At 51.1% G+C, this 13,448-nt stretch overlaps 1 protein-coding gene across 4 annotated transcripts; it reads right to left on the bottom strand.

Annotated features, from left to right (window-relative positions):
- Nucleotides 1-6,579: 6,579 nt before the first annotated feature.
- TMEM106A (transmembrane protein 106A) lies at nt 6,580-13,345 on the bottom strand. Of its 4 annotated transcripts, none has more exons than XM_041724546.1 (9): nt 13,236-13,345; nt 12,807-13,136; nt 11,760-11,983; nt 11,157-11,220; nt 9,886-10,039; nt 9,242-9,382; nt 9,109-9,152; nt 8,549-8,602; nt 6,580-8,214 (listed from the first exon to the last, which is right to left on the bottom strand). In XM_041724546.1, the coding sequence occupies exons 3-9, from the start codon at nt 11,965-11,967 to the stop codon at nt 8,091-8,093; spliced, it is 789 nt and encodes a 262-aa protein (XP_041580480.1). In that variant the 5' UTR covers nt 11,968-11,983; nt 12,807-13,136; nt 13,236-13,345; the 3' UTR covers nt 6,580-8,090. The 4 variants fall into 4 exon arrangements, with proteins under 4 accessions (XP_041580480.1, XP_041580481.1, XP_041580483.1 ...); XM_041724547.1 differs by having other exon boundaries at nt 12,998-13,136; XM_041724549.1 differs by lacking the exon at nt 12,807-13,136 and having other exon boundaries at nt 13,236-13,306.
- Nucleotides 13,346-13,448: the final 103 nt, after the last annotated feature.

Genomic DNA, 13,448 nt, shown 5'->3' with positions numbered 1-13,448 from the left:
GTCATTAGCCTACCCAGCACCTGCCCCTGGGTTGCAGGAATGATACCTTCCCCTGGCCATTCCACCTACTGAGGATGAAAATCAGGTAGGAGAATTAAAAAAACACCAGCCTGTAGCTGGATAATTTTCTGCCTTGTCTTGTATATTCCTCACCCATTAATCCACTTGGTCCTGATACCAGTCCTGCAAAGGAGGTAACAAGTAAAACCCTTCTAATTCTACGGGCAAGGAGACCGAGGCCCAGGATGTTAGGTAGGCTCTCTGGGGTCAGAGGAAGAGGTAGATCTCAGGCTTGAGCCCAGCGTTCTAAATCCCCAGGCTCATTAGCCACCCTGCCTTTTTGGGGCTCAGACCCCTTGAGGTTGTGTTGGGTTTTATATTTTCTGTCCTCTTGACTCAGTACAGTAGGAGGAGATGGAGGACTGAGGTAAGGGGAAGTCCAGAGAACTTTGGTGGTGGGGAGGAAGGGCACAGCAGAGGGCCGGATGAGGATGGTGGAATCCTGGGAAGGCTGGGAGGAAGAAATCAGAGAGATCACCCAGCCGACTCGACTCGGAAGCTGTCCCTGGGCGCATGGAAACTCAAAGCTTGGGTGGAAAGGTGTCTTCTACCTTCACAGAGAAAGGTAGTTTATAGACAATCCCTAGGCAACTTAGAAAACTGCTGCCTCCTCCTCCCATTGTGAGGTGGTTCTGGTTATAGGGAGTGGGGAGGGAGTGACAGGAAACAGAGGAGGTGGGGGCAGCATCCTGGGCTCTGTCTGCCCCCACCCCTTCTGAGGCCTTTGGTCACCCCCACCATCATGGGCAGCGCTTACCACTGGGAGGCCCGTCGCAGGCAGATGGCTTTGGACCGGAGGAGGTGGCTGATGGCTCAGCAGCAGCAACAGCAGAAGGAACAGGAAGAGCTGCAGCAGCAGCAGCAGCAGCAGCAGCAGCAGCAGCAGGAAGAGCAGGTGCATGAGAGGGGCCAGGTTCATCAGGTTCCTTGCAGAGCTTCCCAGAAGGGAGTGGGGAGGGAATACAGATGCCTAGGAGGAAGCTGTGATTCGGTCAGTATTGTTTTGCTGAATGTAGGAAGAAAGGTCCTTTAATGTTCTCTTGGGTGGACTGTGTGTGTGTGTGTGTCTGTGTGGGCGTGTGTTTATTAGGGTAACTCAACTTTGCTTTGTACTATGCTGAGGCCCAGAGGGGGCTCCTGGCTGGTCCAGCCTGAGAGAATTTTTTTTTTTTAAGGTTTACTTATTTATTCATGAGACACACACACACAGAAATAGAGAGACAGAGAGAGGGGGCGGGGGTGGGCAGAGACACAGAGGGAGAAGCAGGCTCCATGAAGAGAGCCCGATCCCGGGACTGGATCCTGGGACTCCAGTACCAAGCCCTGGGCCGAAGGCAGGCACTAAACTGCTGAGGCACCCAGGGATCCCCTGAGCCTGAGAGATTTTAAAGCTGCAGTGTTCTCTCGGGTGGCCACCAGCCTGTGTGCTATTGAGCCCTTCTTGCAATGTGGCAAGATCAAGCAACTGGATGTAAAATTTTATATACATTTAATTAAATTTAAACATTTATTTAAATTTATCAATTTAAACATTTAATTAAATTTAAATGTAAATTTTTAAAAAAATTATTTATTTATTATTGAGAGATGGAGAGAGAGAGAGAGAGGCAGAAACACAGGCAGAAGCAGAAGAAGCAGGCCCCATGCAGGGAGTTCAACGTGGGACTTGACCTTGGGTCTCCAGGATCACACCCTGGGGTGAAAGCAGGCACTAAACCACTGAGCTACCCGGGCTGCCCAGTAAATCTAAATTAATTAATTAATTATTTATATTTTATTTATTTTTTCATGAGAGACAGAGAGGGGGGTGGGCAGAGACACATGCAGAGGGAGAAGCAGGCTCCACGCTAAGAGCCCAATGTGGGACTTGATCCCAGGTCTCCAGGACATGCCCTAGGATGAAAGCAGGTGCTAAATGGCTGAGCCACCCAGGGATCCCTGTAAATCTAAATTGAAAAACAGATACTGTTTATGTATGGGAAAGCTTTCTAGTATGTTTAGAACAGTATGTTTAGAGATATAAATATTTTTCTTTTCTTTTTATTCATTTTTTTCATGAGAAACAGAGAGAGAGGCAGAGACATAGGCAGAAGGAGAGGGAGAAGCAGGCTCGCTGAGGGGAGTCTGATGTGGGGCTCAATCCCAGGACCTTGGGATCACAACCTGAGCTAAAGCAGACACTCAACCACTGAGCCACCCAGGTGCCCTATAAATCTTTTTCAACGGTAGATTTCATGACATCTAAATATAAGGCAAATATTTTATCAAAATGTGATATCCAAATTAAGATGTACTGTTAAACATAAAATACATGCTGTTTTTTTGCAGACTTAGTACAAAAACAAAGAATATAAGCGATCTCATTAATACTTTGATATTGATTACATGCTTTGGAGGTATTGGGTTAACTAACCTATCTTAAAATTAGTTTCACCTGTTTTCTTCTTACTTTTTTATATGGTTACTAGAAGATTTTAAATTACTTGTGGCATGCATTTTATTTCTATTGGATCGTGCTGTTTCAAAGGTTTGCTTTTTTTTTTTTTTTAAGGCTTATTTATTCATTTGAAAGAGAGAGAGAGAGAGAGAGCAGGTGGGAGGGGAGAGGCAGAGGGAGAAGCAGGGTCCCTGAAGAGGGCCCTATGCAGGGCTTGATCCCAGGACCCTGAGATCATGACCTGAAATGAAGGCAGGCAGAGACTTAAGGGATTGACCCACCCTGGGTCTCCCGCCCTGCCCCCCGTTTCAGAGTGTTTGCAGGAAAGTATTCTTTATTCTCCAGCAGTGCAAACTGTATTCAGTGCACAGCTACCAAGGTAGGAGGTAGGTGCTCAGAGACTGCCATTTCCAGGGCTGGGGCTGTGCTAGGGGGTACTGTCACATGAAACAGTTCTCGGGTTTCATGGAGGGTGAAGGGAGAGAGCCCAGCCTCCAACTCCAGGGAACAGAGACCCTCAGCCACCTCTGCATCTCCAGTGATTGCTTGCCTTGCTCCCTGCAGAGTCACTGGCAGATGGGTGACTGGGAGGGGAGGGAGAAGGATGCCACTTGCCAGGGGCTTCTTGTCAGGAACTGGAGAAACTCCAAGAGGAGGAACTGCAATCTGAGAGAAAAACCCAGCGCCCACGGGAGCTGCGACAGGAACAGATGTCACTCAGGCCACCACCAGCGCAACCACAGCTCCCTGAAAAGTCACAGATGCCGCCGCCGCCACCTCAGTCGAGGCAACAGAATGCCCGAGAGCCTCTCACATTTGTGCACAGTCTGCAGGATTCTTCAAAGCCAGGTCCCCAGCTTGGCTCAGTAGGGACCCATCAAGCAGGAGAGCAATCCAACATTAACAGATTCTTAGGAGGAATAAAACCCCTGCAAGGCCCTAGTAAGTGAGACACCTGGGAGGGCAAGTGATGAGGGGGAGCTCCTTGCTCTCACCCCAGCCCTATGTCCAGAATCCATAGCTATCCTCCCACTGTCACAGACTCTCCCTGGTACCTACGGCCCTTGTTTGGGGGGGACCCCCCCCCCCGAGACGTTTGCATCACTCTGGGGGTGCAAATGAGGCTGCTGACTTTTGCGGGGAGTGGCTGTGAAGTTGGCAGCCCTGCCTCTGGGCGAGGGTGTCAGAGGGGTGAGGGTGGGATCTGAGTTGCAGATGCAACAAGAGATGTACTGAGCCATAGGAAGTCTGGAACAGGGAATCACAGCGCAGCTTCCCGGTTGTGAATTTTCAGAGTGGGCTCAGTCTGTGCCTTGCCCCAGGGAGGGGCTGCCACCTGCCCCCCAGACACATAGTAGAGAGTCCAGCTCTGCCATGTTCCATTTTTCAGAAACTGTCAGATGAGTAACGTGTGCTTTATCATCAGGTTTCAGGAAATCATTCCAATCTAATCCAGATAAATACATGGAGCACTCACGATTCACGGTGAGACAGTATGAAAGGCAGGTAGACCGGGTGTGTGCGTGTGCGTGTGTGTGTAATCTAGAAAGGCTTTGTTGGTGAAGGGCTGCAGTTATTTATATTTTATAAAGTCAATTCCATAAAGTCTTTTTTTTTTTTTAAGATTTATTTATTTATTCATGAGAGATACAGAGAGAGAGAGGCAGAGACATTGGCAAAGGGAGGAGCAGGCTCCTCACAGGGAGCCAGATGTAGGACTTAATCCCGGATCCCGGGATCATGACCTGAGCTGAAGCAGGTGCCCAATGGCAGAGCCACCTAGGCATCCCTTTAGATGCAATTATATAGTCATTTCTGGATGGCCTATTTCTCCATTTGTTGCCTTCACAAAAATGTCTAGGAGGGCCTCTTGCTCAGCACTAAGCAGAAATGGAGGGGTTGGTATGCCTCGGTGGCTCAGTGGTTGAGCCTCTGCCTTTGGCTCAATGTGTGATCCCGGAGTCCCAGGATCGAGTTTCCACATCGGGCTTCCTGCATAGAGCCTGCTTCTCTCTCTGCCTGTGTCTCTCATGAATAAATAAAATCTTAAAAAAAACAAAACAAAACAAAACACAACGAAATGGAGGGGTTGACAAATCTATTCAGACAGGACAGTTGCCAGAGAAGCAAAATAGAGGGGTGTTTTAAGTGCTGATTGGGGTGGAGGCAGCTGGAGCAGGAGGAAGGCAAGGCATGAAGTCAGGCTTGAAGTCTCAGGATCACCTCTTCCCAGTAGTGATTGCATCTCAGCCTCATCTGCCCCATGCATAAAATGAGAATGATAATACCACTTCCTTAATAGAAGTGTCAGGACCACTGAATGTGGCAATTGAAAGAGAAGGCATCATAAACCCCCCAGTTTAGAACCTGGCTCAATCCAGGCCTTGAAAGCCCAGAGCAGTCACTTTGATGAGAAGGACATGACATAGTACAATCTTTGGAAAGAAGGTTTCTCTGACATAGACGCAAAGGATGAGAAACCCTGATGATAAGGACTGGGCTGCTTCATTGTGTTTTGATTCCTCTGGGATAAATGTTCTGGATGCAATGCTTTGGAACAGAAGGCCCAGAAACAGCTAACTAACCCAGTTTGCCTCCTCTCTCTCCCTCTTCTCAGTCAACGAATTATACACAGCAGTGGTGATCCAGAGATAGACCCTCAACCCCACTGGGCATCAGCAAAAAACAAAAACAAAAAACAAACCGCCCCCCCCTCACACCAGATGAATGCCTTCTCACCCTTTTTTCACCTCGGAGCATCTCCATTTTCAAATGTGACCCCCTCCTAATCCACTCTAGAAGAGAAGGCAAGCTGAGAATAAAATGTGATTTCCTCCTAAAAAGAATCAAGAGGCTGGTCAGCTCTGTGAGATGGGGATGAAGAGAAGGGGGCATGAGGACCCAGAAGTGGGTGGAGGGGGTGGTGGGAGAAGAAAGTAGGTGATTCCATGCTTCTGAAGGCAAAGCCAATGGGAGAACTTGCTCTTGGCCTTCCCAAGTCTATGGCTCCATTGCTGGCTCTTATTTAGCAATGTCAGGTGTGTTGGGGGCTTTAAAGATTTTCTTTATTTGAGGGAGGGAGGGAGGGAGGGGGAGGGGGAGAGAGAGAGGGGGGGGGAGAGAGAGAGAGAGAGAGAGAGAGAGAGAGAGAGAGAGAGAATGCATGTATGTCCACGGGGAGAGGACAGGGAGACTCCTTGCTAAGTGCAGAGCCCTATGCAGGGCTTGATCCCAAGACCCTGAGATCATGACCCAAGCCAAAACCAAGAGTTGAGTCAGATGTTTAACTGACTGAGCCACCCAGGTGCCTCTGCTGGTACTTTAGGTTTAAGATTCTCACTGGAACCATCACCCCTCCCCAAAGGCCAGTGCTACTGAGATGCAGCTGGGGAAGGAGGGTTTGCATCATACTGGAGCAGGCCTGGAGCAGTATTACAGGTGGCAGGCAGGGCCCCACCAAGTGCAGTGTAATGCCTGGCCCACTGTGGGCTCTGAGGTGTGGCATGGATGATCAGAGGCAGGGGTGGAAAGAGCTCAGAGGAAAGGGGGGCTGTAGCCTCAAGCACAGGACACCTGATATTGGGAAGGGGAGGAGGACTTGCCCACAAAACCCCACAGGCCTCTCCTTTCCCCCACCTCAGCCTTTCAGAGGTGTCAGGCTGCAAAGGCCCCAGGCACCCGCCCTTACCACTTCCTGAAGGTGATACCTAGGATCCCACAGCCTGCCCCCCTTTGCACCTGGGGCTAGACAGGTGATGCCTGGGCCCTTCATCAAAGCCCACACAGACTGCCCCCACACCAACTGCCAGGGACCAGGGCCCTTGTGTGGAGTGCTTCCTGAGGGGGCACAGACCAAGAATATTAAAGCCAGGAGGGGGCTTCAGAGATACACAATGAGAAAGGGAGAGAGCCAGCTCCTGGGAGCAAGCTCTCAGAAGCAAAAAGAGCTGGACAGGTTAGCAGAGGGGCTTAGGGCCTGGGAAAGAGAGCTTGGTACTCACTCGGAAGCTCAGAAACAGGCTGGGAGTGTCATCCAGCTCTCCTCCCACTCACAGGAGACTTTATTTTTTAACATTGTTAAGTATAGTTTATTTTTTTATTTTTATTATTTTTTAAAGTATAGTTTATTGAATACAATAGATATCCTTTACATTTGGCAACCTACACACAGCAGAAACTCCAGCCTGGCCTTTTTGGACTTGGTGCTCCTGCCAGCACCTTCTTGACTCTACTCACTCCGGCATGAAAGCGGGGACACAGGACGGGACAGCCTCCTTCCTCCTTTCTTCCTGTCTGCTCAGCCAGCTAGCCGGGTGCTGTCACCACTGCCTCCTCTCCATCCATCCAAAATGGCACTCAGCTTTCCCCACCACCTAAGTTCATCTCCCAGCCCAAGGAAAACCACAGCCACCTTCAGTTCCTGCTCAGCAATACAACCAACCGCCTCCATCTGGAGCCCAGTGGGACCCTCCATCATCTGGGACTTTGCTTCATCTGAGTGACAGCAGAGAAGAGAGGTTGAGACCAGTCCCTACTCATGTGCAGTTTCATCCTGTCAACACCCGAAGGAAAGCAGACGCCTCTGGGAGAAGATGGGCCCTGGAACTAAGCCAGGGATGCTGTAGAGCCCAGCAGCTTGGCCAAGTCCTGACAGTTCCCCCTCTGCAGGCTATCATGGAGGAGCAGCTGGCACCACCGTTTGACCTACCAGTGTCCACTCACATGGGCTCAGGGTTGGGGGCTCACCACCAGCCAGAAACCTAACTTCAATAAACTTCTTTCCAAATGACTCTGGCTTCATCTCAGTTTTTCTTGTATAGGTGGAGGGTGCCTCCCTGTATAGGAGAGGTGTCTCCTCTCCTCCCTTACTACTTCTGCTTCTGCTGTGACCAGAATAAAAGAACTTTGTTGGAGAGAAGCTTTAGCCAGAGAACAGCTCTGTCTTCCTAGGAACTGGAACAGTCTTTGACCAGGGAAGATGCAGAGCCAAAGGGCTTTGCTAATCTTGCTGTCAGGGCACAAGTTACCAGGACAAAAGCAGATTATCACTATCACTTTGTCACATGACAAAAGCAGGAAGGCACGAGGCAGCATGGATGTCCCTCAAGTCACTTTCCCATCCCTGGGTGGAGAACTTGAAAAAGATCCATGTTTTAAAAGTGAGATAAAATTAAAGATTTCTCCCCTTCAGGCAAGAAGGGCAGGAAGGCCAGCCCTGGAGGCACTAGGCAACCAAGGTGCTCAGTACACAAAGGGCAGGGACCACTCTGGGAACTCTAAGGCAGCTCTGGATACATATCAGGTCAGATTTTCCTTAAGACAGACCAAGGCAAAAGCCTGGTGCTGGCTGCTAGAAGAACCAGACTTCTTTTCCTGTGGAAATCAGAGGATGTGAATAGCATGCGTGCATGTATGTGTCAAGTTAACTTCCACGTAGGACTCCCTGTGCTGAGGGGGTGTGTGGTTGGGGGAGGTATAACAAAGCAGGGCTTTTCCTTTGGCAAAGTCACTGTAATTTGTATAATTCTTCCTTGGGCACTGGGATATACAGCCCAGGCTGGCAGGGGCCTGGAGTTTGGGAACAGTAGACAGGTCATGGTGGGTGAGGGGCCAGCAGCAAGTGGGGCACCGATGAATTCCCCCGGCAGTCCACATATTCATAACTCTGGAAGACTAGCTGCTCTGAATGGCTCAGGTAGGAACAGGTCAGGGTGCCCCTGGAGAGGAAACAGGCTTTGTTGCTCTGTCTGGGAGGAAGAGGAAGCTCTGGCCCTGCTCTGCTGTCTGGGGAGGGTGGGCTCCCTCAAACACCCCACGCTCTTCCTTCCACTCCCTACTCTACCAAGGTGCCTGGGACAGCTGTCCCACCTGTGATCCAGACAGCTCTGTGACTTATAAGCAAGGTGGGATCTAGCGCAGGGGCTGGACCTGCTACTCCCAAGAGCCCGCAAGATCAATGGAGTTAGCTTTGAATGACTCCTCCCACAAGGTACAGGGGAGACTGGGGTGAGAAGTGGGAGAATGGACCCCTGGGCTCGAAGCCCTACTTACTGGATGTGCAAAAGCACATGGTGGACTTTGATTTTCATCCAGGAACAGATTTTGCTGAGAGAAAGAACACAGGACCGCGTTTCACACTGAGCAGCCTGGCAGCCTTGCAGGCCCCAGTGTCGTCTCCTGGGCTCTTTCCCATCAGGGCCCCCAAATGCCACTCCCACTCTTTCTCCCTCTGCCTAAGGTGAGCATGTCACCCTTGCTGCAATTGCATTTCTCCAAGCCCCACAGGCTTGGCCCAGGTGTGTACTAGCCCCTCCCCCTCAACAGAAAACAAGACATTCATTTTCTCAGGGATTCAGGCTTAAGAGCCTGAGGTCACATATTGTAAGAATTAACCAAATTCTGGCCTGTTTTCATTCCAACCTAAGTCCAAACAGGTGGGTGACCCTGAATTCCTTGCACATTGCAGCCTTGGCCACAAGAGTGGAGGCCAAATGCTGGCTGCAGGGTTTGTTAAGGAGTCAGGAAGTCTAGTAGGGATGAAGACTGGGTTTCCAACAGGAAAGAGGCTAAGAGAGAAGAGATCAAGGTATACTTACTATGGACATACTTACTATGTGTTTTCATCCTTGATCTTGTTGGTCACTGCATAAAATATCTGTCAACCAAATGTGCACAGGGTGAGCCTCAGCCCCAGCCACCCCTTCCGACCACCACCCATGTTCAAGCACATGGAAAGGGAATCACCTGTTCACTGGCCAAAGGGCTGATGTGGAGGAGGAGGCTGTTGGAGACCTGCCCTACCACAAGGGACAGGTGTAGAACCTCGATGGTCAGCTGAGTCACAGTGATGGGGTAGTAGTTGCTATTGGAGATGTTTAAGATATTCTGAGGAGGAAGACAAGGGAAAGGGAAGTGGGAAGGATCACCATCCTTGAAAAGAAGTCAAGTAGCTTCCCAAACGCCTGCCTCCCCCCCACCCCCGCCCCGGCCTGACTGAGCCCCACTCCCACTGTGGGTCTCAGCTGCTGAAGCCCAGTGCCAGGAGTCCCTTGGAGGAGACAATAAGCTGGCACATGATCCAGTCTCATCCTGTGAGGCACCTCTGTTCGGTTTTGCCCACCCAGGGAGTCTCAGACATGCCCTGCCTCCCACACCTGCGTTTTCTCTCCCCCTACATCCCCGATTCTGACCCTTCATTGTGTACCATCCTCATCCTGCACAATCTGTTACATGGCCCGTGGTGTCTCCTTGCTTCTCCCCAGGCTTTTACACCCTCTGGGTGCCATAGATCTCTGGCTACCTATGTCCAGGACTGCAACACCGGACAAGGGCAAAGAGGAGTTGCCAGCAAGGCAGCATGGAGCTCAGGGGTGTGGGCATCCACCCACCGTTATGTTGACGTGGATATCAGTATCGTCAAAGGCCACTGTGGAGGAGTTGAGGCCTGCAGGCTGCACAGCAATGGACCGGGGAAACAGGAAAAAGACGATGAGGGAGGAGGTCACAAGGCAGATGAGCACTGCCAGGAACACGAAGAGCTTCCTGTGGGAAAGCAGGCCCCGGGATCGAGCAGTACATAAGTCTGAGTACCACGGAAATGTGGGCAGAGACGGACACTCCAGTCCCTACACAAGGCTCTCCCCTGCGCAAGCCCCTTGTGACTGCACATTTACTTCCCCAGATGTGGAGGACCAGCCCAGGTTCAGATGCAGCCCCAACTGAGTCAGAGCTCAGGACTGAGGCAAGCAGCCTGGCTTCCATCCCCACCTCTCTTTACCCACTGGACCAGTTCTCTGAGCAACCCACTTAACCTCTTTAGGCCTCAGTTTCCTTGTCTGTAAAATGGAGAGAACTGGACCTACCTCACAGAATGTGTTATGGGCTAATGCAAGAAAAAGCACCAGAGCCAGCTTCTGGGCACATAACAAAAGCTCAACAAATGCCAGCTATTACCACTGGAAGACATGTCCACATGAACTTGAGAGTTCTGAATTTTAAAATTAATACTCAGAACAGGACATCGTCTGTCCTTCTTCTTTTTTTTTTTTTTTCATCGTCTGTCCTTCTAATTCAAAACTAGAATCTGCATTAGGGTGAGGTAGCACCTTGTTAGTATCTTATGCGGGGCACTGGCAGTTTCAGATGCTGGTGCAGTGGTCAGGGAGGGCAGGGTGGTGGCACAAACAGGGTCATGACCTGCCCCTCCTCCAGTGAAACCCCAGGGCTGCCTTTGAGGTTCTGAAGTATCTCAGAAGAGGGAGCAGCTAGTTTTCCATCTCAACTGGGAAGAGAACAAGCAGGTCTGAACTGCCACAACAGAGAGAAGCTCGCAGGAAAAATAACTTCCCCAAATGAACTACAGCTAAGGCCACTCCCTCCCTCCTGAAAGTACTTGCAGAGTCAAGGGATCCTCTCTGTTTTCACAAGGGAGCCACGCTTCTTGGAAGCACCAAAGCTCAGGAGACACCCAAGTGCCCTCAGGTGGCATCTGCTATGCCCCAAACTTCTTAAACCAGGAAAAAACCCCGGAAATGGAGCTAGTATATCCGAACTCAGGGAGGCTTCCAATGGAGAAGAATTGGGAATGGGGGTGGGGAGGCAGAAAGGGAGAGACAATGAGTACAGCCCCTGTGGAGCTCAGGTGAAAAGAAGGGCTTACGTGTGCCTGGGCTTCAGCCTCTGGTCCCCATAGGGGATGAGAGCCACTAGTTGCTTCTCTAGCTCTGTAGAGAGAAAGAAGGTGAGAGGGCCAAGAAGTAAGTATGCATGAGGACTGTTTGCTGTGCCAACTATCCAGAAGGACCCCTCCACTCCACAGAGTCAGAAGCGTGCCACCTCTGCCCCAGGGCAGGACTGGGGACCTTGGACAGAGATGGCAACTCCACTCTGTCAGCTCTAAGATAGAGGTGAGATTTTTCATTAACAGGTGTGAATTTCCGGAATGCACCAGCAAATGAGACTTTGGAGAGGTCATTTGTAACTTCCTGAATCCTAAGACCCAGGGTCTGTAAGGGAGCAGGGAGGCTGGAGACCCCCTGGGCTGGAAAGAACAACTAGGGCAGGAGGGGCAGCAGGGGGCAGGTGTCTCTGCAGCGAGGGCAGATTAAAAGTTAACATTTTGCTGGCCGGCCTGGAGTGGGATGGGGGGACCCAGAACTGGGAGACCCAACCCCATTCAAGGAGACTCAGACGGGCCTGACCAGCTGGCTGCTAAGAGCTTTTTCTGGATTCCAGGCTATCTCTAAAGCCTTGGGCCACTCACCTTGAGGGATCTCCCCGCTGCCCTGGCAGGTGGGACAAGTCACAAAGCTGGCACTGGCAGCCCCTTCACAAGGCACGGGAAAACAAAAAGACTTGCTGCTTCGGGTGCTGGAGTAGCAGGCAGCCTTGCTGCCAGTGGCTGGGCTTCGGGGCAGGATGGACTTGTTCTCCTCCCGAGAGCCCAAGTGGGAGAATGTCTCACCCATCATTCAGGGGGAGTTTTCGCTAATGAGAAAAGAACAAAATTCGGTGCTAAGCTTGTTAGCACAGACACCGGATGTTACTTTGGTTTGGGGTTTTCAAGATTGGCAAGGAGTGCCACCCCAATTTCAGCAAGCTCCCACCCATGGAAGCTAGGATACGAAAAACTGAGCAGTTATATGGGACTCTGGGATCAGAAATCTCAGCATGTTTTTCATTACTGCAGGGGAGCTCAAACTGCCTGCAAGAGGGAAGAGAAAAGAAAAGCAGAAGTTATTTCACTAGAAGGGACTTCCAGAAGTGAATGGCAGAACACTTGTTTTTGTTCTGGGAAAGTTGCTGAGCTGTCACTTGCTTCAAGGGAAGGAAGTGGATAGGGCTGGCGCGCGGTGGGGGAGGCAGCAGTCCAGAGTCTCTTCACCCTCTGCAACAAGAGGACTCTGAAGAGGTGTCTAGGACACCCAAGCAGAAATGCCTGCGATCACCCAGCCTGGGAGTGGAAGGAAAGCTTCTATTCCTGAGCCTCTGGGCAGGTGCTGGCTTAATAAGGAAGCAGGGATTCTTTGAAACAGGGGAAAGGCAGCTAGGCTGGCCACAGGTGTGCCTAAAAACCTTAAAATAGCCCTGAAAGGGAGCAGAGAAACCTCTTTCATTCTGCCTTCTGTGGGGTAGGAAAGAATGCTTGGGGAAGGATGGGAGCAATGGTCAGGGTCTATTCTTCATTAAAGGCTAAAAAAAAAAAAAATCCAGATTCTTCTTCAAAGGCCCAGGAGTGGTGGCAGAATGAGTAGGCGAGCCTAAGGTGAGCCTTACTCAGACCTTACTGGGTCAAAATTAAGAGTCTCACCTGATTCAGGTCTGGGATCCAGGGCACTGGTCAGCCAAGAGTGAGCTTTCTGAAATGTCTTTGGGGAGAAGGGCTTGTTGGGCAGGGCCAACAAAGGGCCATGGACTGGGGCTGGCCAAGCTACTGGCCCCCTTCAGCAGAGTCCTGAGGGGAGCGAATACACAGCTTTGGAGAGAGTGGGGAGCAGCTACCTCGGCCTCCCCAGAAGGCTAAGCTGCTTTCAGCCCGTACTCCTGGGCTCGGCCAGGGTCCCGAGTGGAGGAGCAGCCACAGAAGCTCGATTTCACTGAAGAATTTCAACTCCAGGCAACCCGAGGCCGTTGGTGGAGCCTGTTAACCCGCGAATGTCTGCGTAAGACTAGGAGGCAATGAAGGTCCCTCGACCCTTGCCTCCCAAAGGGAAAGAAAGGAAGATCGGAGAAGCCTTACCCCACCCCCGGGCGGTCAGCAGGACGGATACCGCTGCAAGCAGAATCGAAAGTGCGGGAGGCAAGGGGCTCGCCCCAAGCTTTGACTCCTTCAAAGGAGGCTCCGCCCCAGCTTCTCCGGACCCGCCCCCTCCCGTTACGTTGGCCGGAGAAGAGCTCATCTCCTCGAAGACCGCCCGGGTTCCGGACGCCACTTTCGCAAGCACCAGCCAGT

Source organism: Vulpes lagopus, chromosome 12 (assembly GCF_018345385.1).
Source record: "Vulpes lagopus strain Blue_001 chromosome 12, ASM1834538v1, whole genome shotgun sequence".
Classification (NCBI taxonomy): domain Eukaryota; kingdom Metazoa; phylum Chordata; class Mammalia; order Carnivora; family Canidae; genus Vulpes; species Vulpes lagopus.
This window is presented reverse-complemented; position numbering and strand designations above follow the sequence as displayed.